This window comes from Leuciscus leuciscus (assembly GCF_965113295.1).
Source record: "Leuciscus leuciscus genome assembly, chromosome: 24".
In the NCBI taxonomy this organism is placed as follows: domain Eukaryota; kingdom Metazoa; phylum Chordata; class Actinopteri; order Cypriniformes; family Leuciscidae; genus Leuciscus; species Leuciscus leuciscus.
Genome location: NC_138723.1, coordinates 13,961,303 through 13,989,229, shown reverse-complemented (window position 1 = coordinate 13,989,229; position 27,927 = coordinate 13,961,303). Strand labels below are relative to the sequence as shown.

The following is a 27,927-nucleotide window of genomic DNA, read 5'->3' as shown; positions in this document are numbered from 1 at the left end:
TCAGTGACTCGCTCACTTGTTTCGTTTTGAATGAATCATTATGTTTGAACGAATCTGACAGGAAAGCCAAAACACGGACAAGAGTGAACGGGTAAGTTCTTGCTCGTATATTGTGACTAAATCGTCATTCCTGTATGATCATGAAAACAAAATTTGCCTTTTGCAGTTTTTGACTTGTTTTTCCTCAAATTAACTTTTTTTTGGGGACATAGCATGCTAGGTCACAATCAGGAAAACATCCAAGATGGTCGTCAAACTCGTTATATCATATTTTTAAAACGTAAAATAATAATAATAAATATACTAATCACTAAAACAATACCCTATATTGAACAAACTATGAATAAATAAATTAATTATTTTCTTCAAAAAAACAACAACCAAAAAACTATTTGATAGGCTTTAAGTCTGGCAAAAGTGTAGCACTGCACATTAAATAGCTTGTTTTTATTTTAAGCAATTCTAAAACTACAACATCATTTGAAATAGCCCGTGTGTGAATCCAGGGATCCCAGATCATCTCACGGTTGAATTGAACGAATGACTGAAAAGACAATGTGACATGAGCTTTTCCACCGTTCATCTCTCTCTCTCTCTCTCTCTCTCTCTCTCTCTCTCTCTCTCTCTCTCTCTCTCTCTCTCTCTCTCTCTCTCTCTCTCTCTCTCTCTCTCTCTCTCTCTCTCTCTCGTCCCATTCTCTGTCCCATTCTCTGTCCCATCCTCTCTGTCACTATAGAGGTCGAGAAGGATATTCCTCTGTTTTCACATATAGCCATCAAAGCAGAGAGTAAATGAGAGCGCGCGTGAACATCTGAGGATCCGTGCACATTCATTCATTTAGTCATCAAAACAGACAACCTGAACAACATGCAGGTAAGATGCTGTACCTGAGACGAAGGTAAAGAAAATATTTGTATGTGTTAATAGTACAATATTTGGTCTCCAACTGATAAAAGTTGTTTTAATTCATATAAATAGAAATAAACGTGTTCTGGTAAACGGTTTTGGATCGCAAAGAACTTGACCCTACTATCTGTTTATCTTGCTATGCCTTTCACTTTGAAGTGTTTAGAAACTTTAATTAAATCCGCATATTTCCAAATAGAATTGGGGTGTTGAACTTTCGGTATTGTGCATATTTAATCCATCGTCTTCTTTAATGACAATTAATTTTTCTGCAGTCAATTAGATTACATGTCTAATTTATTGCTCATGTAGCCTAAGTGATGCATAAAGATAACATTTGTTGAAGGTTGTTTCCTATTTAGCTTCCTATCAATGCCATGCTCTCTAACATGGTCTTCAATCAGACTTTGTAAGAATTTCTAAAGGCTGGTTATTCATACCAAGCAGTGGAGACTGCAGTGTGTGTGTGTGTGTGTGTGCAGGTTTATATTACATTGTGGGGACCAAATGTGCCCACATTATGTTTTTTTTTTGTTTTTTTTGTAAAAAAAAAGGCAGAACATTTTATGTGATGGGTTTAGAGGACAGAATATACAGAGTACAGTATAAAGACCATAATGCCTATGGAGAGTCCCCAAAAAGATGGTAAAACCGTGTGTGTGTGTGTGTGTGTGTGTGTGTGTGTGTGTGTGTGTGTGTGTGTGTGTGTGTGTGTGTGTGTGTGTGTGTTGGAAGACAATTAAATTGTCTTGAGAGGAGCCCTAAGCCATTTTCATCTACAAAGTTTGTTGGATAGAGACTTTTATAACCAGTAATCTGATTATTATGTAACACTGTGCCTTTTTAGGCTACTTTAGAACAGCCTGTGTCAGGAATTTGATATCATGCCCTTCAAGTCCTTTGCCTAACGTAATATAAGAGCTTTTGGATGAAACGGGGAAAAGGGACAAAAATAAATATTTCAATATCTATACCAAATTTCTAAATGACTGTAAAGGAATTCTGTGCAATGCTACCAACATTTTCTTTTAATATTTTACATTATAAAATTGCATTTCCCCACTACACTGGTGATATTTATAGTTACAGAGAAATACTTTATCCACTTAAACATAGATGTGCAAGACAAGAAAAAAAACACAGATGACCTATGACAACCTCAGTGATGGCTTATGTAATCACTGGCAAAGGAACAGTGTGTTCATGACTGTTGCTTGATACTGTCATATGCGATTGACACTTTGTGATAGTTTAAAGCTGAGGAGTTTGTTCTCCTAAAACACGCAGTAACCAGTATTTGGTGTGAGTTATCAGTAATATTTTCAAAGCCAGATTTGTTTAGACCATTAGCAGTTATTTAAAGCAAGTATTGTATTGATGGAATGTCAAAATGTGTCACATACACAAACAACATAGAAAGTAAACTTGGCTCACCTTGGTCAACTCCATGGCATTCTCATCTCTCTGATCATAATAGGAGATTCGTTTCTTCTAAGGTTCCTGAAAAATGAGATGTAGCTTTCACTAGGGGGCCCGCCTCAGTTTGAACAGATGTAATGCTGCCTCTTCATGCTGGCAGGCAGACTGTTTTAAAATTCAAACACCATAACTCTAAGTAGTGTTTAATAATTCAGTGAAGATTTTGCCAAATTCTAGACAGGAAAATGTCTTACTCTGGTCTCTGAGAATCTTTCACAAGAAAAACCCAAAGTACAGCCCAAAGGCAACATTATTGGGTGGGCAGAGAACAAGAGGACTGGATAAATGTGTTACTGTTGGGATTAAGATTGTGAACATGCACATTTTATAAGTGTAAGAAAGAACAATTTTGGCATTTTGAACCTCAGGGCCTATCCATGGTTTCTCATAATGTATTTAATTTTTTTGGAAATTCATGTGCTCAGTGTTGTTTATGTTGTAGGTTTTTTTTTACCCTATAAACTGAAGTTGGTGTCATTGGTGCTCTAATTATTTTCAACTCAAATAGTTTACTATATAGTTAACTCAGCTAGTTTTGATCAATATCCTACAGCTGCTCTACAATCTTCTGCTCTTCCAGCGGATAGTTGCTCAATAAACTGTTCGGATATGTGATGCTCTAGAATAAACTCAGATGTGTTGAGCTCATAGGCAGAGCTTGTGTAAGGCTGAGGATGGTTTAAGCCCTATTCGCACGGGATTAGTATTATATGGGGACCTTGTGTGATTTAGAAATTACCCACCCACATCTGAATTTCGTGTGGCGCATTCGCACGGGATAAGCGAAGCCTGTGATTTTACTCGAATTTACTGACTTATCTCCCAGATGTGATGTCAATTGGCTATTGCTTGGAAATGTCTTGTCGTTATTATAGGTCTAGCTGTATGATATATCATAAACAGAAGAATGTTCCTTACCGCATGCTATGTCATAAATCATGGTTTTCAGCTTTCTCTTTCTGCAAATTGTATAGTTGTATGGTGTATAGCGATATGACCAAGCACCCATAATAGCCTACTATCAAAACACTCCAACGCAGCCTCCGTTCTTCGTGAAAGATGGGTTAAAAAGCGCACCGGAAACAAAAACCTTGAAAAAATTATAAACGACCCCGCCAAATCACAGAGATGCCGATTCGCACGGGACTAAGGCCCAATCTTCGCTAACGATAGTCCCGCAACATATTTTCATGTCTGATAACTGGTGAATGTAATTGCGGCAGGGAATTGGCTTATCTTTTACCGTACGTCTGCTATGAACGCATTGTTTTCTTGTGGTTATATGTGAACACGATATAAACGAACAGTGCTTACACAGTTTTGTGCTTTTTGCAACATGGTCAACCAGTCTTGTATGTTCTTTATCAAACAGGGACACCAGAGGAAACCCGGAGGCTCATTCGTTTTCGCGCTGACAACGAGCAACGTTTCCTGAAGTCCAAAAATACTTGGGCGTCAAAGATATCGTCATCTCCGTTGTTTTCTGCGAACTTCAGAAGAAAAATGCAAAAAAATAGCTGTAACCCACGCAATTGAGATGACTACAGCTGACGATGGCATCTTGAAAGTTTGTGATAAACATTAGCGCATCTCCTGTGACATAGGCGCTAGCGACGACGTATAATGACGTAACGGTGTAGTAGTGGTGTCCCATTTCTTAGGGGAATATTTTCACCCCTACACCTTGCCACTCTGTTTCAAGGGGTAAGGGGTAGGCGAAGGGTTAGCGATTTTTACGCGTTTTACAGCATTGCCACTATAACCAATCACACACGATCTGTTGAGATGCAAAAAAACTGTTTTGTTCAGTGCGAGAGCATAAACAATACTCTCATCATAAACCGATAAACAGATTTGGTGTTTGTGGTCTCGAGAGCTTCGAAACTAGGTTTTTCTATTTTCAACCTATTTTTGCAGCATTGAGCAATGGAGCCAATCACAAACATATCTGATGATTTCTTGAACGCAATGGCCAATCAGACGTGTTTAAGTTAGAATCCCCTCACCGCTCAAAACACCAGAGTTTGTGTCTAGTGCTGAGATCTGCCAAAATCCTCTCGTTATAATTTAACTTGTAACAAAAAAGTGAAGACATTATGTAGGCTAAACAGACGATTAGCAGAACAGGGATGTGTAGGTTGTTGATAGACGACATGTAACTATTTCATGACATAAGGAGGAATCGCATCTAGCCTTACCATGGAGTTGGTTCACCCTCCTCCTACAGTTGAGCTGTTGCTCAACTAGTGCTGCAGTTGTTTCTCTGTTACATTTGTTCTAGATCCTGTTCAGATAATGCTAAACCCCCAGCTAATGCTGCCCTGAAATCTGCACAGCTAGTGTTGCTCTATAATCTGTTTGGATATGCTGCTCTAAAATAAACCCAGATTTTTTGCTATGGACTGTTACGGGATGAACTTAAGACTAAATTAAACACTAAACTAATGACAATGTCTCATTGGTCAGAACTCCACCAAGGGTTGGACAAACATCTTAGTTTAAAAACTCAAGACATGAACAAAGCATTAGGATAAGACTACGGGTTAAGACTGGTAAAAATGGGTTAGGTTGGAGCGTAAAACATCATGCAAGCCATCTAACTACTCTCGTCTTACTTATTTTTCTTTTCTTTCTTGGTTTCTTTTCTTTTCTGTTGAGAGTCTCGTTTTTTAAAGTTACGTTTTGGCGCAAAGCTTCAGTCAATGACTATAGTCTTTGCTTGCCTAAAACTTCAGCGACGAGTCTCCACTCCATTCATCTTCCAAAGAGACATCACTCTAGATTCAAAAAGTCCTCCAAATCAACTAACCTGGGAAACCCCTTTTCAGCAAGGATACACAGAAGGGAATCCTCATCAGACACAAACAACAAAAGCAAGTAACACCTCAAGATTCTAGCCGAACTGGTGCATTGATATAAAATTGAATTACCCCACCTAAGAAACGATAGAAGGGTTAAATAAATGATTAATGGTTCATTCAAGTCAGGTCTTATAAAGTGCAGATATTGCTTGAAACTTGGGATTTCATCCCACTCTCTTAAAACTAATTCATTCTTTCTTTCTTTCTTTCTTTCTTTCTTTCTTTCTTTCTTTCTTTCTTTCTGCAACTTGTGTGAATGCATGTGTTAGATATTCGTTTCTGTGTATTAGAATAGTTCAATGAAGTCTTGTTGCATTTGAAGAGAAGTGTTCTGTGCTTACGAATTTAATGTCTTAAACTGGTGATCTTGTTACCTTGCTAATAATAGCATTAGTCCCATTGTCCCACTGCAATACCTTTATGTTGGTTCTGTTCTGTTACCCTAAGGGGGTTATCGCTGCTCTGCCTGCTCTTATCCATGCAAGGCTGCATGGATGCACAGGGAGTTCTTGCCCAGAACCGAACCATACCACCAATCCAAACTGTATGTTAATTGTCAATCATCTTTGACGATAGTGATCCTGATGTAATTAAAGGTCATGAAGTTGTTTCTAGAAAGGCAACAATAAATCTGCAACCCTGAAGCAAGAATCACCCTTACTAAAATCACTTGTATAGCGCGCTGCTCTCTATTCTCTTGTACAGTACCATTGCAGTGCCACTAATGCTGCTACTCTGGTGTTCCTGTGGGGATATCGAGAACCGTTTGTGTTGGAGGTGCCATATGTGGTTGTTTGGGACAGGTTGAGCAGTCACAGTGGTCAAGCCAGAGATTAATTGGAGCCTGCTATGCTGACATTGCTCACCATACACGTTACACTCGACTGACTCACTACAGTCATGTCAATAATGCAGCAGGTGCCAAGGTCTCTTGGTGACAACATGACAGTCCAGCACAAATACACACATGCCCACACGACAGCGAGCATTGTTTACAACCAAATCACAGCTTTAAACACACAAATACAGTCAAGGAAGGAAACAGTCTGGCACTCTGCAATTTATTTACAGGTGTGATTATGTAACACTCACCACTGCCTGTCAGAGCAGATGTGTAGCCAAGCAAATTAGTGCTTTTAGGTATTTACAACTTTTACCGTACGTGCTTAAATTGTGTGTATTTGAAGAATTAAAAATGTTCTTTCAGTGTGTTATGAATTCCCTTTCCTGGCAATATTTAAAACATGCTGGCCCTCAAAAATGATGTCCCCCAAGATGTTTTATTGATGCTGTTTTTAGGGAGCTTGAATAATTTAGCGATTCTTTAAATGTTCATAGCAAAGTTTACTGTCTTTTCATGCAAATAAGAAACAAGAAAAAAAGTGAGGACCCTCACAGGATTCCAGTAGTTTGCACCTGCAAGTGAATTTTCACTGATGTGTGCTTTTTAGGGTGTGTTTGATATTTTTTATTAAAGCTGCTATTCCTTAGACGCTTTCCTCACTCTTTCGTTTATACTTTTACTTATTTTATCTCTGTATCTCTTTTATCAGACGTTGAAGGTTGTAACAACAGCACATTCAAAAAGATAGTGTTCTGCGCCAACCTTCTTCAGATGCTTTTAAGATCTGGGCTCTTTTAATGTGTTTTCTCATTGTCGTTGTCCTCCAGGCAGGTGGACAGAAGGGCGTCGATGGAGGTCTGCTGCCTGACGCCAACGGGCGGGATGGGGACCCCAGCGGGCAGAAGGAGAGCGACGGGAAGTGGCAGAAGCCGCGTATCTCCCGCAAGTCCCTCATGAAATGCTGTCTGGTCAAATGGATCATCGCCAGTACAACGCCCCAAGGCTCAAGTATGACTCTTACAAACCCGGAAAATAACACTAGCCAATATCCAGATGGAGGAGTGGAGGGAACAAAGGAGATGTTTAATATAGCATTCATAACAAATTATACGCAGCTGTGAACCGTAGCCGAGACTGCATTAAAAAGGGTGGTCTAGGGTACGGTTGATGTTAACTCCAGTACGGTTCGCTGCTGAACGCAATCGCACTAAATCATGGAAGTGAACCGCTATTGATGACCTATGATTCGACAAAACTGTGTTTGTGTGCGTCTCATTCACTTTCCTGAAAAGCGTGACTGACTCACTGCAAGCAGAGAGAATGTATAATTTCATTTATGCTCGCCTTCAGCAGAAATGAACTCCCACGTTCTTCAGAACATTTGCAGTACAATTCGCAGCAGATAGACGCAAGTGCCTTTGTGTGCTGCCTTTTTGAAAACAAAACCAAAGGTTAAAAAAACAAAATATAGACGTGAGGTGAGAGCAACGTTATGCATTTTGCTGCCTTCTCCCGTGTCGTCGTTACCAAGCAACAGGGTAAACAGCTGCTGCTTTGATGCAAACGCACTGCGGTTCAGGCCCAGATAATATAATGTGAACACAATCCAGAAGGGGGAAGGAGGAGAAATCGAACTCTGGTTCGGACCAGGCAAAAAAAGTGTGAAAGCACCCTTAGAGGTATACTATAGGCCTATAGTGTATACTTGCTTCTGCCATTATTCTTTAACTTAAACACATCTGAGCTTTAAGAAAATCATTTTAGGTTCCCACAGTTGAAATGACTTTGTATGATGTGTACAGTATGTGCACTTAGCTCATATAGGCCTTATGTAGCCCCGCCCCTTTTCAGCGCTGCGCTCGTTGTCTTTTGTCTTCCGGTCTGTATTTTCACAGTGATCTTGTGTATTTATGAATGAACGGCTCGTTTTAAAATCTTCCCGGTCTTCTGATATTTGTTAAGACATCTGCTTTAAACATTACAATCCTCATGATAACTTTCGTTAACTTTACATTAAAGGTGAACTAAGTAACTTTTTTTACCTTAACTGAACAGCTTCGGAGTCATTGGAATGGTTATATTACTTATTTCGGGTTGAATGGTGGTCGTTTCGCACCCCCCTGGTGCCCGTAAGCGGAAAATACGCACTTGCAACTTTGAGCCGGTGGGTCGCCGACCGCTGCGTCAGGAAGTCTCGCGTGATATCAGGTCTCGCGATGTAAACAATTGCTTTACGGCCAAAAGAAATCTGCTAAAATGCTGTCATTATTGCGCTCCCTCACGCTGTCCGAACCCGAATGAAGAAGACGTTTTAAAGAATGTCCCATCTGCTTTGATGTCGTTGATCTATAGCCTCTGGTGTCTGAGAATCACCAACGAGTTTTTACAACAGTGTTGTCAAATATCTATTCCGAAGCTGTGGGGGGAGCTCTAGAGAGAAACCTGCGAGCAAAAAGCGAGAATACAGCGAAGAAATCCCGAAGCTACTGAGTGCTGCTTTTAGTAAATCCACTTCAAAAGCGAATTACTCCTGGACAGCAATGCCATAGAAATATACAGAGCGACCGTAAAAAACGAATTTCAAAGACAATATTCTAAAGATGGCTGTGCCCTCGCTTCTCTGGCGCATAAGGTCTATATATCATCATTTCAGACATGACTTGAAGGTAGCATATTATGCTCCATTCCAGGTTTTCCATTTCACACTCCCTGCTCAGTGGTGAAAGAAATGCTGCTCTGAGTGAGTGATCCTGGAGTGAGTGAAGCACAGGCTGTGTCTGCAATCACCCCCTATACCCTCATTCACTGTTTCCTATTACTCCTAATATAGTTCACATGAGGGATGTACGAGATGGCCCAGTGGTCAGGGAGAATAATTTGAACAAGCGGCAGAGGTTCAGTGGATCTCCAAACGGTGGTTTATTATAGAGAGAAAAAAAATAAAAAATTTACATTGAAAGGTACAAACAAGACAAGACAAGACAAAAACTGCAACAATGTGCAAAAAGGCTACGCCAAATAATTTGGTCCAATTCGCAACAGCATCACACCTCCAGCCTTAAACAGACCAAGACTGCCTGATAGTCTCTACAGTTCCCTATTTGTAAGGGCTAACTCCACCCTCAGCCTGTTCCAAATGAACAAGCAGGGAATACACATACAACACATTATACACCAAAAAAAATAAAAATAATAAAACACTAAACATATTCACAAATAACACTGTGTAAACCCATGGGTACTTAACCACCAACACACTAAACCAAAAAAAAAAGGAAATGAAAAGGGAAAAATTGTTTACCAGATATTCCCCCTCCCCCATACAAAATGACCAATGGTTCAGTCCAATTAGGCAATGCTAATGCTACAAAAACATGTTTGAATCAAACGGACTGTTTGATGGTGCAGCATGGGATGAGACCAAAAGGCCAACAGCCAAAACAAAGTTTTGGGGGTAATTCTTTCAAGAAATAAAAGGTAATTCTGATTGCAATTATACCTGGTTGTGAAGTTATTAAAGAAAATTAATCATTGAATTAAACAGAAAACAAAATGTATATCAGATTCATTTCAAATGGGGGAAACACATTACAACATCATTCTGATCTTAAAAGATGGTAAATGCCGGCATAATCAGGTAGTGATGTGTACATGTGTATCAAGTCCATGTAATTCATGTCCTGTCACCAAGCTTAACTTGTGACAAGGGAGTTAATGAAAACGAGTGGGCGAATTCGGACAATGAGTCCGGAAGGGCTGGAAGGGCTGCCGCTTTTGTATAGTTGGAGCTTGCTGTTTAATAATTATTTGAAACTTAACAAAGTAAGATTTATATTGATATCTGTCATGAAAACTATCTATAAACCTTAAAAATATATTATAATAATCAATTAAAAAGGAATACATACCTGAATGATATTATGCTGTACCCACATTGTACAAGCTGTTTGAAAAATGGATGGATGAATGATTCCGCTGCGGCGCCCTCTTCTGGTCAGACGTGGGAATTAATCTGTTGAGTGACTCAGTGCATTATGGGTATTCTCTAGTATTCAAACGTGCTTTGAACCAATCGGATTGCTTGGGTCCTAAGCTGGGACTCATCACAACGGTGGGACTTCACCACAGCGGTTAAGCGTACATACATCGGTTGTAGACTCATTATTGCAGTGCATTGTGGGATTGAATGACTGCACTCGATAATGTCCACTATGGTTTCGGACACCATTTCAAATGGTTGTCCTCTCAAATAATGCCCTATTTAAGTGTATAGGGGGCAATTTCAGACACACCCATTAGACCTCTCTGAATAAAAGTATAATTTTTTTTTAAAACAAACAACATTTGAATGGTAGTAATATAACACTGTACTGTGAACTATATCTATCTGCTGAAGGCAACACTGTTCAGCAACTCTTCCTCACTAGACACTCAATCTGATGTCATAGCATCGCTCTCTCCATCCTCCTCTAATTGTGCTTTTATCTTCTTTCACTGATTCTCCCCCTTCTGCCCCTCTATAAAGAATATTCTAATGTTATAGTTAATTATCTTTAATAACTGCGAGATGTTTTAGTCAGCGTTATATGCAGGGTTTGTGTGGTTATTAATAGGTAACTTGTGTCAGACCACTCAGGGATGGTATGAGAGGACAACATGTGACTGAGCTGCAACGTCCGGTGTAAATAATTGACAGAGCATCTCTTGTGTGTGCAGACAGTGAGCAATGTAGCGTGAGTGTGTGCCTACATCTGCAGGACTGAGACCTCAGTTCACTTTAAACCATCCATCCCATCAGCATTTTTTAGCAGCCCGTAGTGTCGTCAAGTTTCTATTTCTATATTCAGACAATCCTTTGGGCTCTACATTCACTCCTCACCTCTCTTTATGTAATTTCTGCAGTCAATTTGTGTGCATTTAAAATAAGCTATTAGGTATGTAAATTATTTAAAGATATAAAGGCAAAGTACATTTGTATAATTGTTTTGGGGTTTTTTTTTTTTTTTTTTGGCTCCCTGGACCAGTGACTAAAATCTCAAACTGCTGAATCAGGAGCAGAAATATGATTCTGCTTCACATATTGAAAAAAGACATTATGGACTCCGGTCCAGACAGCCTCCAAACTTTGTGCAAGTGAAATGAAGTATGAGGTTGTTAAAATCAGGTTGTTAAAACGACTTTTTCATTAAAGCCTCTGAAGAAGAGTATTATAATCATTAAATGTTTTTGTGAGCAAGCATTTAGGAAGGACTTACTTCCACTGTTAGTGAAGTTAAAGGATTATGAGCTGTGAGAAGCTCTACTTCTCATTTGGTATAATCCACTAAAACCAATGAATTAAATAAGCACAATAATTTTCCATGTACATGTTATGACACTGAGAATTAAAATGATCCTAATTTAATTAGGAGTGGAACCATTTAGGTTTGTTGAGCACATTTTGGGTGGAAACAAATATTACATCATTTGAATGTATGTATGTACTATATGTGACACTAGATCACAAAACCAGTCACAAGTCGCACAAGTATATGTGTGGCAATAGCCAACAATACATTGTATATGTCAAAATTATCAAATTTTCTTTAGGATATCCTCATTAGGATATTAAGTAAAGATCATGTTCCATGAAGATATTTTGTACATTTCCTACCATAAATATATATGATTTAAAAACAAATTGTGAGTGAATGCAGCACAATCGCGAACATAAATGGGCAACTTTAAAAGTGAAAAAATTCAGAATAGATCAGAGCAAGAAACCAGAACAGAAACAAGTTGTCAAAGTCCAGCTGAACTCTTTTTTTTTTCCTCTACTTTGTATTGTGAGCCCAACAGATGGCAGTATGCCTTTGAAGAATACAATGTGTGCCTTCATGAATATGATTACATGAGGCTGTGTGCGAGTGTACTGAAATGCCTTATAAACTAGTATAACACATAATAATAATAATAATAATAACTAGAGAAAATTCATCTTCAACTTTACATGATCGTGTCAGGTCAGGAGTTAAACAAAGTTAGTAAGTGCCCTAATCTACTATTCAAAGATTTTTTTTTAAAGAAATTAATACTTTTATTTAACAAGGAAGGATGCATTAAATTGGTCATAAGCGACATTTATAATGCTACAAAAGATTTATATTTCAAATAAATGGTGTTATATTTAACTTTTTATTTATCAAAGAATCCTGAAAAAAAAAATTATCATGGTTTTCACAAAAAATATTAAGCAGCACAAGTGTTTTCAACATTGATCATAATGAGAAATGATTCTTATTGTAACAGCAAATTAGAATATTAGAAAGATTTCTGAAGGATCATGTGACACTGAAAACTGGAGTAATGATGCTAAAAATTCAGCTTTGCATCACAGAAATAAATTACATTTTCAAATATATTCAAATAATATTACTGATTTTACTGTAATTCTTGATAAATAAAATAAAATATGCAGCCCTAGTGAGACGACTTCCAAAAAACAATGTTTTTAGTTTGACAACAAATACCGAATGTGTGTATGTATTTGTATGCAAATATACAACTTTAGAATCCGGTCAGCAATATTTACAAGAAGATATTGACACATCGAAGTTATTCTATTCCAGCCACATTCAGAACTTAATTGGACTAAATCCATACAGTTATTGAAGCTCTTTTTCACCTAGATCTGTCCTTGTTTTTAAACACATCTCATTCATATTATTTACAGTTTTCTATTAATTCCTCTGCAGCGAGATGTGTAGGTGCACCATTCCATGATGCAATATGCTGACACTTCTTATTGAATGCAGGAAATGTGATTTATTAATACAATATTACCGGAGAACCACAGAGAAATGCTGATGAGAATTATTGGATAATGATAAAAACTCTCAAGTAATCTCGAAGTTCCTGTTGAGAAGTTTTTCGTTATTAACAACTATCCATTTCTGTTTTGCTTTGGATTTATACAAGGCATATTAATATGCATATATGTCTCACATTTACATATCACCTAAATCTGGAGACGTACTTTTCAGGCTGCATAAATAATTGCAGGCAAAATGTCCCCCCCACCAAAACAAAACTATGAACTCAAGACATCTATAAGTAATCCCTGTTTGATATATCATACTCATAGACCATAATGCTGTTTCAGCAACAAGGCCATTAAATTAAGAGCTGCGCTGAGTTTTAATCACTTACATGGAGACACTCCCCTGAGATAATATTCACCCTCATGCATACTATAATGCATTGCCTATGCACAGCATTTTCCAAATGACAAAATAAGTCCTTCATGGCTACGTTGCATTATACACTACCGTTAAACATTTGTCGTTAGTAAGATTTATTTAAAGAAGTAATGCTATATTCACTAAGTATTAAACAAATATAAAGTTTAAGTCATGGTCAAAAGTGGCATTAAAGACTTTTACATAGTTACAAAAATCTATATATCTAAAATGGCACCACACAATTTATAATTTCCCTCCTGTGCTATGTCAGTCCTTGTTCTTGTATCTTGCATTTAAACTTCATGCAGACTGAGATTTTAGAGGGAGTTTCTGGCAGGCCCCAAAGGCCATGTCCTCTCCTGATGTATTGATTTCCCCCATCTCACTGATGCCTGTGTCCGATTTAAACTCATGCATTAATAAGTGCAAACTCATCAGCTATCATCTTTGCCCTCCTGCACTCGGGATTTATGATGGGGAACGTTTTTCATGTTATCAGTGTTTAGTATATCTTCCTTTACAATTCTGATGCACTATTTTCATATTAGTATAAACTATAGGGCTTACATGATATGCATGATATGCTGATTACCGGTAATCAATATTTTCTGAAATAAATCCCCGAAGTTATCATTCAAAAGTAAAATAATAAATAATAAATATAGCTGCGAGCAGACAATTTCGGGGTTCAAGCACTTTAAGGCCTTTAAGCCCATGTGTAAAAATGTATTATGTTTTATTTAGCAAGCATGTAACCACTTTATAGATGGAAAAGACCATTTACAGCAAATACAGGCAATTTACCACAGGAAATATATGGTTTCTAAGCTTTTTAACAGTTATAGCGCCACCTATGGTCCGATCTCCATAAAAGTTTGCATGCTTGTTTAGAATCACACGTCACATTTTCTCACCTCTTTTCGTGAAGTTTTGAGTTTTCGTTTAGGAATGATAGGCTTTTGGGTGGACTTGGCCATGCCTATTTTCTAAATGACCCAGCTATATCCAAAGGCCAAAGTAAAAAAAAAAAAAATGTTGATCATTATTGACCTAGAGTCCTGCGAATTGTGCAGAGATTTTATTGAGGTTGATCCAAAATACTTTTGAAATAATCTCTAATATTTAACAAACGATTCGACTGACAGCGGTGATCCTAGAATCAAATTTGCTCAGAATGAGGAGTTCTACCATGCGGTATGAATGTCGTGGGCATGTGCCAAAAATCACATGGTATACAATTCTTTATGCACATGAAAAACGCTAAACGAAAAGATGCCCCCGGTGGCGTTTCTCACAGGCGTCTAGGGCTGTGAGTCAAACAGGCCCAGTGACTTTCGTTCCGATCGGCCTCCGTTAACCTTGTCTGAAAGCTGCTCAAACTTCATTGGCCGCCACCGGCCGCGTTCTTCGAGATATACAAATGTCCTCAAAGGCAGTCTTGGCACCTTGGGCGAAGACACCACATGCCAATTTTCAAGTCAATCGGACTTAGGGTTGCGTAGTTATAACCATTTTTATGTTTTTCCGTTATAGTGCCACCAAGTGTCCAGTCGCCGCATGCTTTTTCACATGACCACAGAATTAACTCTTACAGGTGTGCCGAGTTTGGTGAAAATATCTCATTCTGTTGACAAGTTAGCCATTTCAGTAAAAGTGCTCCTCCCACTTTGAATATTTGGGACTGTGAATTGAAATTTCAACTTTTTTGGGATAGTTATTGACAATCCAGAGCTGCACTTGTTTGGTTCCGATCGGACCAAAAACCTAGGACTAGTTCGCAAAAGTAGGTTTTTCCAAAAAAACTAAATACCTGAAAATTTCGATGGGCGACGATCAAATCTGAGGCATGCATGTTGTTATAAGACACTTGAGCCTACGCCTAATGGTTAAGGAGTTCTGAGCAATTTCTGACTTTTCACCGTTGTAGCGCCCCCGTCAGGCCGATCAGGGCAGGCCTTGGTGACGTTGTTTACGGTGTGAGTACTACAGTACCAGTGACAAAAACATTGTTACAAAACAGTAGCTTTAGAGCTCAATGTGTTGTTTCTCCTCAAGACAATTTAATCAAAACATATCGCTGTCTTACAGTCCTCAACAGTGCATTTCACAGACTTTCACATAGAGTTCAGCATCTCATGTATGAATGTCACATTTTTAATCTGCTGTGTCGACTTTAAAACATTCAATGTTCACTCTGCTCCTCAGTTTGAATGGGCACGAAGCTTCCGGTTTCATGCGTTCGTGCAGCTGATGAGGAAAGAGAGCTGCAAACGTCACTGCACGGTCAAGATTTTCACTTCTTGTTTACATAAGGAAGAGCCATAAAATAGTCATAATGCCCTTCCGCTAATGCATAGACACTTAAGAGCATGTTGAGTGACGCAGATTGAGGCAGTAATGTCATGATATATATGTTTATATAGATGTTATCTATCAGTCTTACTGTCAGTCGATCCGTATCCATCTATCTATCTATCTTTCTGTCTATCTGTGTCTATATATATATATCTTTCTATCTATCAATCAGTCTGACTATCTGTCTGCCTATCTACTGTATCTGTCTATCTGTCTATATATCTATCTTTTTATCTATCTATCTGTCTGTCTGTTTGTTTACTTTTATTTATTTACTTACCATAATTTTAGTTTTATTTGAATCTTACTATATTTTATAATTACTTTTTACTTTAGGTGTCTCCATTTTAGACAAGCTTTTACAACTTCATAATAACTATCAAACAGTAAATGGTGCTTTGGAATACTTGATTTTGAAAGGTCATTTACTGCATTCTGTGGTCAGGTATTCTTGTGTGATGTCCACTAAACTGTCAATTTCTCACTAAAGAACCAATTTCCCTATATGTTCGTACTAGCATCATGTATCTCATATTACTGTGTGGTCTCTATCTTCTCACATGGTAAAATAAGTCCAGCTTTAAATCAATATTTCATACTGCTTTATCACATTTCTTTTTATTTATTTATTTATTTGGCAAGTAGCCATGCTATAAGTGGGAGGAATGTACAGTCATCCTGTCATTATCACAAAACAAACCCCCCTTTAAAACCCATTTTACAAAAATAAAACACGCCTCTTGCATGTCCAGGTATATTGTGATTAAATTCTGTATTTTTGTGTCATGTAAGTAAATGAATGAATCACCAGTTCAACTGCTTGTAAACATACTCGCATTATGGCTGGCTCATCATTGTGCATTATTGCTAGAGAGATGGAGAGAGAAGAGGGAGTGTCTGAGTCTAGAGATCAGACTCTTTCGGGACTCCATGAGGAGTATAATGTCCGAGGAGGACCATGACACACTAGTCCGTGGAGACCAAAGCCGCAGGAGGTTTTTAAAGTAACATAGTGACTTTAATCTGCTTTTCATTTTAAAAGGATGTAATTTGAAAGGATCCGTAGTGCAGGCATGACTGTACGGTTTGCATTTGTGGTTTGTTTACAGCTTAGTGCATCAGTGATTTCCTGCGAGTCTATTGGAATTCAGAATTGTTCCGGGAATGGAGTCTTTAAGAACTTGTTGCAGCAAAGTAGTTTGAAGAAACATTGATCAAACAAGATGAGTTGCTTTTCCTAAAATCGTTCAATTGGCATCTAGCATGACCTCTTGACCTCTGTTCATTTTCTTAAAGGAATCGCATAGCTAATCGCAGTTGCAATGGTCATTCAGGGCATGGAGCTGTTTGCAATTGCTGTAGTGCTTCTTATGTTTATAATGGTGCTCAAACAGTTTGGGGTCACGGATCCACTGCTGGATGGTAAGAACCACCGCATGGTTTTGATGTTGGCCCTAGTTCACGTAAAAAAAGGGTAAATGTGTAGTAGGAGCTATTTCTATCCAAGGCTGCATTTATTTGATCAAAAATACAGTAAAAGCAGTAATATTGTGAAATATTATTACAGTTTAACTCTTTTTTTTTTTCTTTTTTCTATTATAATATATTTAAAAATGTAATTTTATTTAACATTTCTTATTATTATCAATGTTGAACAGTGGTGCTGCTTCATATTCTTTGTGATTCTAATGTTATAAATATATTAACTGTCACTTTTGGTCAATTAAATGCAACCTTGCTGAATCATTTATTTCAGGAAAAAAAAATTAATTACACCAAACTTTTGAATGGTAGTTGTAGGTTGAAACAGTCATATTTTTTACTTGAATAATATGTTAATTTATATGTTACAAAAAAACACTTTTTTTTTTTGTTAACTGACAAAACTTGCTAGTCTTATCAATGTTCTATTTGCATCAGCTTTAGTCTGTAGACAATTCTTTGGTAAGATAACCTAAAAAATGTTATGCATGTGGAAACTTTGAACTCTGAAACTGGAAAAGTCCTTTTTGACAGATTGAACGGTTAATTGCACATTAACCGAGAAGAACATGACAGCTATATTCACAGTATGAGGAAATGCATTCATTTAATGTCATGCAGTTTTGGTACAATCCAACTAATGTGTTGTTTTTCCATTGCTTTCTCTTTATTTCCTCTCTAAATCTCTTCCCTACCTTCTTTATGTTCTTGTATGCCTCATAGATGGTGAGTAAATGTCAAATAGATCAGTGGTTCTCAACTGGTGGGTTGCAGATTTGTTCTAACAAAGGTTGTGGGAAAACAATGCTAATGCTGAAATGCAAAATGAAAAAAAACGTACTTATTTCAGCAGAAAATCATCTGTCACTTGATAAAAGCCAAATTCCAACATCTGCAGGTTGTGTTACAAGACCTCATCCTCAGACACCATAAAAAAAAAAGAAAAAGAAAAATGATAATGGGTGAATCACACAACTGCGGTTATTTGTGCATTTACAAAATGTAAAAAAAATCTATTAATCTTATGTCATGTTAATCGTTTTTACTGTTTGGGCCTATGCAGTTCATATTACCCTTGCGAAAAATATGTGTTCATGCAATTGTATTGAATGTGCACTTGAATGTACTTCAAATCTTAAATGTATTTTTTTTTTTTTTTATATATACTTGCAGATAATTTAGTAATGAAATAAAAGGTCTCTAAAGTGTACTTAAAGAGAGCACACTTTTATTAGTTTATTAGCACACTTAAATACACTTTTAGAAAGTGCACTTTGTAATGTCAAATTAAAGTATAAATACAATTATGTTGTATGTTTTAATAATCATTTGTCATACTTTAAAGGACACTTACTTTGACGTGTTGACTAACATACTAAAGCACATGTAAAGTACTTGTTTATAATTTTAACAGTAATGTGTTATTCAATATTACATTTTAAAGTTAATTTATTTTAAATGTAATAAATTGCTACTTGATCATTTCAAATGTGTAATTAAAAATATATATATTTAAATACATGACAAATAATTTTCAGTAGAAATGACATTAAATCATATTTTAGTTTGCCATAAATACTCAGTATTTCAGTATTTGGCAGTACACTAACCAATTTTTTTTTTTTTTTTTAAACAATAGATGGTTATTGTGAAATCACATATAAAGATGTAAAGTACTTAAGACTTACTGGGTCAAGAAAAGTGCCCTAAAGTGAGCTGAACTTAAAGTTTAATGCATTTAATATAGATTCAAACTATAATCATATTTGTTTAGTTTTATTTAGCATGCAGTTAAGTGTCGAAAACATTACATACAATGAATGTACACACAGAATACACTTAAGTGCAAATTAAATGTAAAGTTTTTTTTTTTTTCGTAATAATGTTAAAGGAGACATATCATGCTTTTAAATCGTTCCTTTTTACATATAAATCATACATTTGTAGTCTATATAAAGCGGAACTGCAATGCTTGGGTCTGAATTCCTAATTTTTATAGCTCCACAGGCCCCTTTTCTACCCCTTTTCTGATGTGCGTCTGAGAGCAACTCGTTTTGGTGCGGTCTCTTTAAATACAATTGAGACAATTCATACCCCGCCTCCTCTCCAGGTTGCAGAGGCGACACTCGTGCTGCCTTCACGTGCTATGGAAAAGATGATATTTTCCACTTGTGAACTGGTATTTACCAGTGTGTTGTGTTCAAGTGCTTTTGTTGTCGTAAGTACCCGCAAGGTCTGTGTCAGTAGAGTATCTTTTTCATCTTTAAAAAAAAAAAAAAAAAAAAAAAAATGTGATAACGTAAATGTGGTGCTTTCTGATGATTAAAACATAATTAATAATTAAAAAAAATAAAACATGACATAAAATAATTACATATGAACCAAGGAAATTGCGGCGAAGTTGAAAATTGAGTGTTAACGCATCATATTACAATCGTTAATGACACAACATTGTATAGGCTACAAAAACTCCGCTAACAGTATTCATGACTCTTGCGTTGCTCTCCGCCATTTTGAAAAGGTCAAAGGGTATCTCATCTCGGCAACTCGTGCATCAAAATATTCTACGAGTTGCCCAGTGGAAAATACCACATGAGGGGGTGTTCATGTGCATTTTCCATGTCGGCTTTTGGTATTTACCATAATTACCATAGCACGTGAAGGCACCATCGGTTCAACTCCACCCCGTTCGGCCATTTTTGTAGTTTGATAGCAGAGATACGATTATCTAGCGGCACAGAAACTTTTTATTCACACGTTATTAACAAAATGTCAACAACGGAAGACTTGTCCAGCCAGCCAATTTACATGTTCGAGCCAGAGTCGGAGCCGGAGCGAGATGAAAATGAAGACGACGAACCTGCAGAACAACGTCTTCATATGGATGTATCGCAATGGTGTGTTACTGTATTTACATTATGAAACTTTGGTCTTCCGACCTTTTACCACCGTGTCGATTTATTTTGATTAATATGTGCGAGGGAGAGAGAGCAAGACAGCGTCTAGTTTGGAGACGGCGTCTTGTTTACATTTTCGCCTGGCTCCGAAGAGAGAGAGAGTGCGTGCGCGCGACCGGGTCTCTCTCTCTCTGCTCGTTCTTTCAGTTAAACATGCGCCGTCACAAGCGCGGCGGTTCATCTACTACATTATGGGCCTTTCACACAGGACGCGGTATGCGCGGCGCTTGCCGCTGGGTTCTGCGTTGCCCTTCAGATACAACGCGATTTGCGCTGCGCTATGACGTAGGCGGAGTTTTAAATACTTTTAGCGGGAGCTATTACGTCTGTTGTTCCTCCTTTCGGTCAGCAGCAAACAATGTATCTGTCCCGTTCTACATTTATAATGTTACAAAATATTCTATTTCAGATAAATGCTGTTCTTTTGAACTTTCCATTCATAAAAGAATCCTGAAATAAAAATGTAAATAACGGTTTTCAACAGTGATAATAATCATAAATGTTTCTTGAGCATCAAATCCTCATAAAATACTGATTTGTGAATACAGCTTTCCTGACGATGTCCCTATACGACCTCAAACTTATCGTACAGCTCAGGAAATTCCGACACACACAAGACTAGACGTTCATCCATTTTGATTTCCGTCCTTGTTTGGATCCCCCGATTCTATTGGCCGCGCTGGTAATCGTCACAGAGCGCAGCGGCAAAAGTTGAACTATTTTGAACTTTGACCGCGGCGTGCGCGCGAGCTCGCCAATGATGCGCACCGCTGCGCTTGCGCTGTGGTCGACGCAGCAACAAAACGTCCTTGCGCGGCGCAAGCCATTGAGATGAATGGGTTTTATAGCGCAGCGCCGCGCATACCGCGTCCTGTGTGAAAGGCCCATTAGACGGTGTAATGAAGCGTGTGGGTTACTACATCCAACAACCGAACATTTTAACTTACCCTCTCGTAACTTCTGCATCTTTTAGCTTGGACTACAAAATTGCAGCGAGAAATGAAAATGGCGGATTGCTCGAAGTGTTGGGCTGGACGTCAATGTCCTTATTTGGCAGTTCCGCTGCAAATAATGTGACGTAATAGTTCACAAAACGTCATAGATAACAGAAAAATCGGAACAGGTTGAAAAATATGACCAAAACAGAATATAAAGATATCAACGAAGCACCTGAAGAGAATAATTTCGACTTTTCTGTACTTCTAAACACTCCAAATATACAACAAAATGCATTTAAGGGCTAAAAAAGTGGATTTAGCATGATATGTCCCCTTTAAAGGCTGATACATTTCTGTGTTTCATTTTAAGGACATTTTTGTTTTAATTTGTGCTAAACAATTTCGGTAATTGGCGCTGGTTCCCCACTCGATGTCCAATTACAAATCTGGGCCCTGAAGCAAAACCAGTAGAGAATCGCTGATATTGATCCCTCCTGGTCTCCCGTTCTGCCCCGTCTGTCTCCCCAACAGCTCCTCTTCTGTGGTTTACAGTGTCAATGGCCGCATTTACACTGCAGGAATTGATGCCCAATTTCGATTTGTTGACTAAATCAGATTTGTTTTTGTTTTTTTTATGACCAGCTAACATCTTCTTTTAAAAGTGTCCCATATTCGATATCTGCATTTAACACTATACATTTGGCGAAACAACCCAAGGTTGACATACTGATCCAGAAGTCGTGTGATCAGAAATAGTGTCCACCAGAGTTGACGTCATTCGCAACCGTCGCTTTTTCAATGATGTATGACTCGCATAGACAGGGGAATATCCAATCTGTCCGCTTACATGGCAAACGCAAATGCACGTATCCGATTCATATCAGATTTAGTTCTTTTTTTTTTTTATGCTTAGACGTTCGAGGGTCATATCCAACCTATGACACATGGGAGGAAAAAATCTGAATTGAGTCATGTAATGTAAATGCGGCATATTTCTGTCTTCTTCTTTTAAACCCCAAATATGTGGCTGTCCTTTCATCTGCACTCCACGCTTTACCTGTTTAGTTCTTTACTGTCCTGCCCTCAGTGCAACCCAACTAATATCAGTCACTCACCTCCTCCACGGCCCTCCTCTTCCCACTCTTCCTCATGCTCACTCTCTGACAGACACCGTTGAAAGTGATCTGGAGTTGTCCATGGTCCGACATCAGCCAGAGGGCCTGGAGCAGCTCCAGGCTCAGACCAAGTTCACTAGGAAGGAGCTGCAGTCGCTCTACAGAGGCTTCAAAAACGTAAGACTGCTTAAAGAGATAGTTCACCCTAAAATGAAAATGAAGTCGTCATTTACTTTAAATCAAGAAATCAAGATGAAAATAAAAGCGACTTGAAATACAACGCCTAGAAATCCCCAAAAAGTATCTGTATTTTCTACCCTAAGTTGAATATCTCTGGGCTGGAACTCTTTGTCTGATGAGAGTCAGAAGGACAGTTGACAGATGTGAACACGATACATTTTTGTAGTGACGAACACAACGGATGGGACATGGATTGTATTTCATGTCATTTTTTTTTTAATTCTCCTTTTGTGGTCCAAAAAAGAAAGAAGGGCATACTGCATTAGAACAACACGAGGGTGAGTAAATGAGGACTTCATTTTCATTTCAGGGTGAACTATTCCTATAAGTTTGTTGCAAGTGAAAGTATCCTTAAATTCTTGTCACGTTTCTAAATAGGAGTGTCCCAGCGGATTGGTGGATGAGGAGACGTTTAAATTGATCTATTCCCAGTTCTTCCCTCAAGGAGGTAGGCTGATTGTTGCATTTTCAACTCTGGTTTGATTATGAGGATGTAATCTTACTAAGTAAAGTAATAAGTGAATTCACCCAATATGAATATGACAAAAAAAAAATAATAAATATATATAATATATTATATTATATATAAAATTATATATATATATATATATAAAATATATAAAATAATATATAATATAAGATTTTATTAGTATTAATCAGCATTTTTTTAATGTATTTTTTAACTTAATTTTTTCAATTAAAATATTATTTACATTGTTTAAATACAATTTGATGAGTAAAATAATATACAGTGTATATATATGTAGATGTATGTATGTGTATATGTGTGTGTGTGTGTGTGTATATATATATATATATATATATATATATATATATATATATATATATATATATATATATATATATACACTCACCTAAAGGATTATTAGGAACACCTGTTCAATTTCTCATTAATGCAATTATCTAATCAACCAATCACATGGCAGTTGCTTCAATGCATTTAGGGTTGTGGTCCTGGTCAAGACAATCTCCTGAACTCCAAACTGAATGTCAGAATGGGAAAGAAAGGTTGCATGGTTGTTGGTGCCAGACGGGCCGGTCTGAGTATTTCACAATCTGCTCAGTTACTGGGATTTTCACGCACAACCATTTCTAGGGTTTACAAAGAATGGTGTGAAAAGGGAAAAACATCCAGTATGCGGCAGTCCTGTGGGCGAAAATGCCTTGTTGATGCTAGAGGTCAGAGGAGAATGGGCCGACTGATTCAAGCTGATAGAAGAGCAACTTTGACTGAAATAACCACTCGTTACAACCGAGGTATGCAGCAAAGCATTTGTGAAGCCACAACACGCACAACCTTGAGGCGGATGGGCTACAACAGCAGAAGACCCCACCGGGTACCACTCATCTCCACTACAAATAGGAAAAAGAGGCTACAATTTGCACAAGCTCACCAAAATTGGACGGTTGAAGACTGGAAAAATGTTGCCTGGTCTGATGAGTCTTGATTTCTGTTGAGACATTCAGATGGTAGAGTCAGAATTTGGCGTAAACAGAATGAGAACATGGATCCATCATGCCTTGTTACCACTGTGCAGGCTGGTGGTCGTGGTGTAATGGTGTGGGGGATGTTTTCTTGGCACTCTTTAGGCCCCTTAGTGCCAATTGGGCATCGTTTAAATGCCACGGTCTACCTGAGCATTGTTTCTGACCATGTCCATCCCTTTATGACCACCATGTACCCATCTTCTGATGGCTACTTCCAACAGGATAATGCACCATGTCACAAAGCTCGAATCATTTCAAATTGGTTTCTTGAACATGACAATGAGTTCACTGTACTAAAATGGCCCCCACAGTCACCAGATCTCAACCCAATAGAGCATCTTTGGGATGTGGTGGAACGGGAGCTTCGTGCCCTGGATGTGCATCCCACAAATCTCCATCAACTGCAAGATATTATCCTATCAATATGGGCCAACATTCCTAAAGAATGCTTTCAGCACCTTGTTGAATCAATGCCACGTAGAATTAAGGCAGTTCTGAAGGCGAAAGGGGGTCAAACACAGTATTAGTATGGTGTTCCAAATAATCCTTTAGGTAAGTGTGTGTATATATATATATATATATATATATATATATATATATATATATATATATATATATATATATATATATATATATATATATTAGTTAGTTAGTTAGAATATTAATAGAATGAATTAGCATTTTATTTATTTTAATCTATTCATTCATTATTTTTTTCAATTGTGTTTTATCAAAAATAGGTTTTAAACAGTTATATAGTGTATATAGTTATATTATTAATAGTATTAATCACCATTTTTATTTAGTGTATATAGTTATATTATGAATAGTATTAATCACCATTTTTATTTATTTATTTTACATTTTTTTAATAGTTGGTGACTTTACTATTTTTCTAAAATGTGGAAAAGTTATAATAAAAAATAAGTAGGTGTCGAAAGTTCAAAATAAAATCCAAATATTTATGCAGAAATATAGTTAATCATTCTTTTCTTTTCTTTTTCAGATGCCACCACGTATGCACATTTCCTCTTCAATGCTTTTGACATGGACCGAAACGGCTCTATACGTTTTGAGGTTAGGAACATTATTAAATACTATTAAATATTATTCAAACAAAATGATTTTGTCATTTGAAAGACTTCAGCTCTGTAATACTGCTGTATTCAACTTAAATGTTTATATTCATGCACATCAGAAGATTAACAATAATATCTGCCTATATTATTATATAATTATATAATATATCTGTTTGAATTTCCCCAGTGTGTGATTTAATAAAGTCTACTTACTTACTTACATCTTGATTAGGCCAGAGGGGGAACTTTTTTTTTTTTTCCAGAATTGCTAATATTATTGTACTAATATTATTTTACTTATTTTCTCAACAGAACACAAGTGTTAGTCTGACAGATCAACACAACTGAGAATATTTAATTAAATTATTTTTAAACACGTGTTTTGGCAGGACTTTGTAATCGGCCTGTCTGTTCTGCTTCGAGGTTCTGTGACAGAGAAACTGAGATGGGCCTTTAACCTCTATGATATTAATAAAGACGGCTACATCACCAGAGAGGTATGAAAGACACGTGTTAACAGACTGCACATTGTTTCTTTAGTACAAATATGTGTTTGCTATTGTTACTGCACTTTCTACAGGAGATGCAGGCTATCATGAAGTCCATCTATGACATGATGGGCAGGCACACCTCTCCTAGTGTCAAAGATGATGCTGCATTTGAACACGTGGAGAATTTCTTCCAGGTACCGAACTTTTAGCAGTCCCATGGAAAGTTATTTCAGCCAGCAATGGTCATCTGTTTGACCAAACTCTCAAAACACCTTTGCTTCACAGAAAATGGACCGGAACAGAGACGGAGTTGTAACCATTGATGAGTTCATAGAGACCTGTCAGAAGGTAGGCCAGGTTTAAAAGGGTTCATATCATAAGAAATCAAACTTTTTTTTTTTTATCTATTGAAGTGGGAAGAGTTTATTGTTTGCTTATTTGAAAATATACTTTAACTTGCAGAGCTTAAAACTTCCTCCCCAGTCCAAAAAGGACATTTATTGAAAGCCAAGCTACAAATTCAGAAATACTTCTGAAATAGTTAACATAGGGTCGCCCACATTTGCAAATCAGCAGTCCAAGTGTTTATTTAATAATAGGATGGATATTAGTCATAAAATACTACATTCTGAATTGTTTTGCCACAAAAATCTGGACTGACATTATACAGTAATATATATAAAAATATATATATTATATGAACCCTTTAAATCATAATTTTCATGGCCTTTCTCTCTAAGTGAGGCTCCTCGACATGCATAGTAATAATAAACATTTTTTACAAAAGCATGCCACTTGGTTTTATATTTTGATATTATTCATCTTTGACCCTCTGCTGATCCTCGTGTGGCAGTCAAAAATTAGCAAATATTTTAATTATTAATTATTTCAGTGAAATTAGCGTACTATATTTTAGTTCAGTAATGTTTTTTATTAATAATTTAGTATTTTGTTGGGGATTTTATGGTATTAAATTATATTTATGAAGTAGTAGGAAAATCAAACCCAAAAATCTAAACAATTTGTGTTCCAAATTTGAGGTTGATATCTCAAAAACTTTCAGTAAGATTTTGTTTAAAAATGACAGAAGAGCACCATATTTGATAGTTTGCTATTATCTTCTTAAGGAAATTCATCGAAAACCAAGCTACAAAAACAGCTTGTACTTTAATTTGGTATTTATTATTGATATTAATTAAATTATATTATTTTATATAATATTATTTTGCCCAGTAGAATTTTTTTATTTATTAATAAACTGACTGTTTAATAAGAGTATGGAAAATGGTCATGAAATAGTACATTTTGAGTTCTGGCACAAAAAGCTGGACTAACATTATACAGTAAGTGGACCTTAGAAGTAAAAAAAAAAAAAAAAAAATATTGTTATATGGCTCCTACAAATCCCTTTGTTTTCATGTCCTGTCTAGAAGTATCTGCGGTTCCTAACCATGCTTTGACAGAAGCGTCAGAGCTAATGTCAGATAAATGTCAACATTAGACTGATTTACGTTGATACGGAGGCTCTCACTGACAGCTAGACATTTTCTAAACTCTTTCTAACATGAAGCTGTCAGCAACAATCTGCGACTGACGCTTTTTCTCTTTTACTAGGACGAGAACATTATGAGCTCCATGCAGCTGTTTGAGAATGTCATCTAGAGCGCAGCATGAAGTGCAGAATGATCCTTGCTCTTTTTCCAGCATTGTTCCATTAGTCCTCAAGCGCTCCACGGGGACTCTCTTGTCTAGAAACACTTCTGTTTTGCACCTAGGCCCTGTAGCATGTGAATGAACATTTTGATTGATTGTATTGAATGCTGTAACAGGATGTGGGCCCCCTGCGAGTGTGCCATTACTGTACGTCTCAATTTAATCTGAAGTATTCAAGACAGGTTTTAAATGCTCATTTGTATATATGTAGATATATATGTGCCCTTAATCTTGCATGTTTGCCTGCTATTTGTCTGGCCCATTGTCATTTTATACAAAGAAATAAAGGCATCCGTGAATGACTCCATGATGTGCGAATGTCCATAGCATAATAGTGTGGGATGTGGAATTCTGTATCTTTGAAAATGAATTAGGCCTACTGATATTTCTTTCACATAACTTAAAGCCCCCCTGTGGTGAAAATCAAGCTTTTAAAGGGGTGGTTGATTATGATTTCACTTTTCTAACTTTAGTTAGTGAGTAATGTTGCTGTTTGAGCATAAACAACATCTGCAAAGTTACAATGCTCAAAGTTCAAAGCAAAGGGTGATATTTGCTTTTAAAGAAATCGCTTTTTAAGGACTACAACAAACGGCTGGTAGGGACTACACAACATTCCTCCGGGGTTAGTGACATCACCAACCCTTAAATTTACATAAACCCCGCCCCCGATACACAATTTATAGATTATCATGACAGAATATGCTAATCAATGACTAGAAGAAAAAAACACATAAG

The 27,927-nt window shown here is 37.1% G+C and overlaps 1 protein-coding gene and 1 long non-coding RNA gene across 2 annotated transcripts; both read left to right on the top strand.

The window, feature by feature from the left end:
* Positions 1 to 27,927, top strand: kcnip3b (Kv channel interacting protein 3b, calsenilin). Its single transcript, XM_082158209.1, has 10 exons — positions 1 to 91; positions 737 to 873; positions 6,918 to 7,098; positions 22,210 to 22,334; positions 22,776 to 22,845; positions 24,913 to 24,983; positions 25,375 to 25,482; positions 25,566 to 25,670; positions 25,762 to 25,824; positions 27,091 to 27,927. The coding sequence occupies exons 2-10, from the start codon at positions 868 to 870 to the stop codon at positions 27,136 to 27,138; spliced, it is 777 nt and encodes a 258-aa protein (XP_082014335.1). The 5' UTR covers positions 1 to 91; positions 737 to 867; the 3' UTR covers positions 27,139 to 27,927.
* LOC309489426 lies at positions 7,111 to 16,983 on the top strand. The gene is made up of 3 exons (XR_014202411.1): positions 7,111 to 8,934; positions 9,802 to 16,669; positions 16,775 to 16,983. It is a non-coding gene; the product is annotated as an uncharacterized lncRNA (long non-coding RNA).

Coding starts and splice junctions, on each gene's coding strand:
- kcnip3b (XM_082158209.1), top strand. Junction 7,099..22,209: donor TACAACGCCCCAAGGCTCAA/GTATGACTCTTA, acceptor ACTCTCTGACAG/ACACCGTTGAAAGTGATCTG. Junction 25,671..25,761: donor ACGTGGAGAATTTCTTCCAG/GTACCGAACTTT, acceptor TTTGCTTCACAG/AAAATGGACCGGAACAGAGA.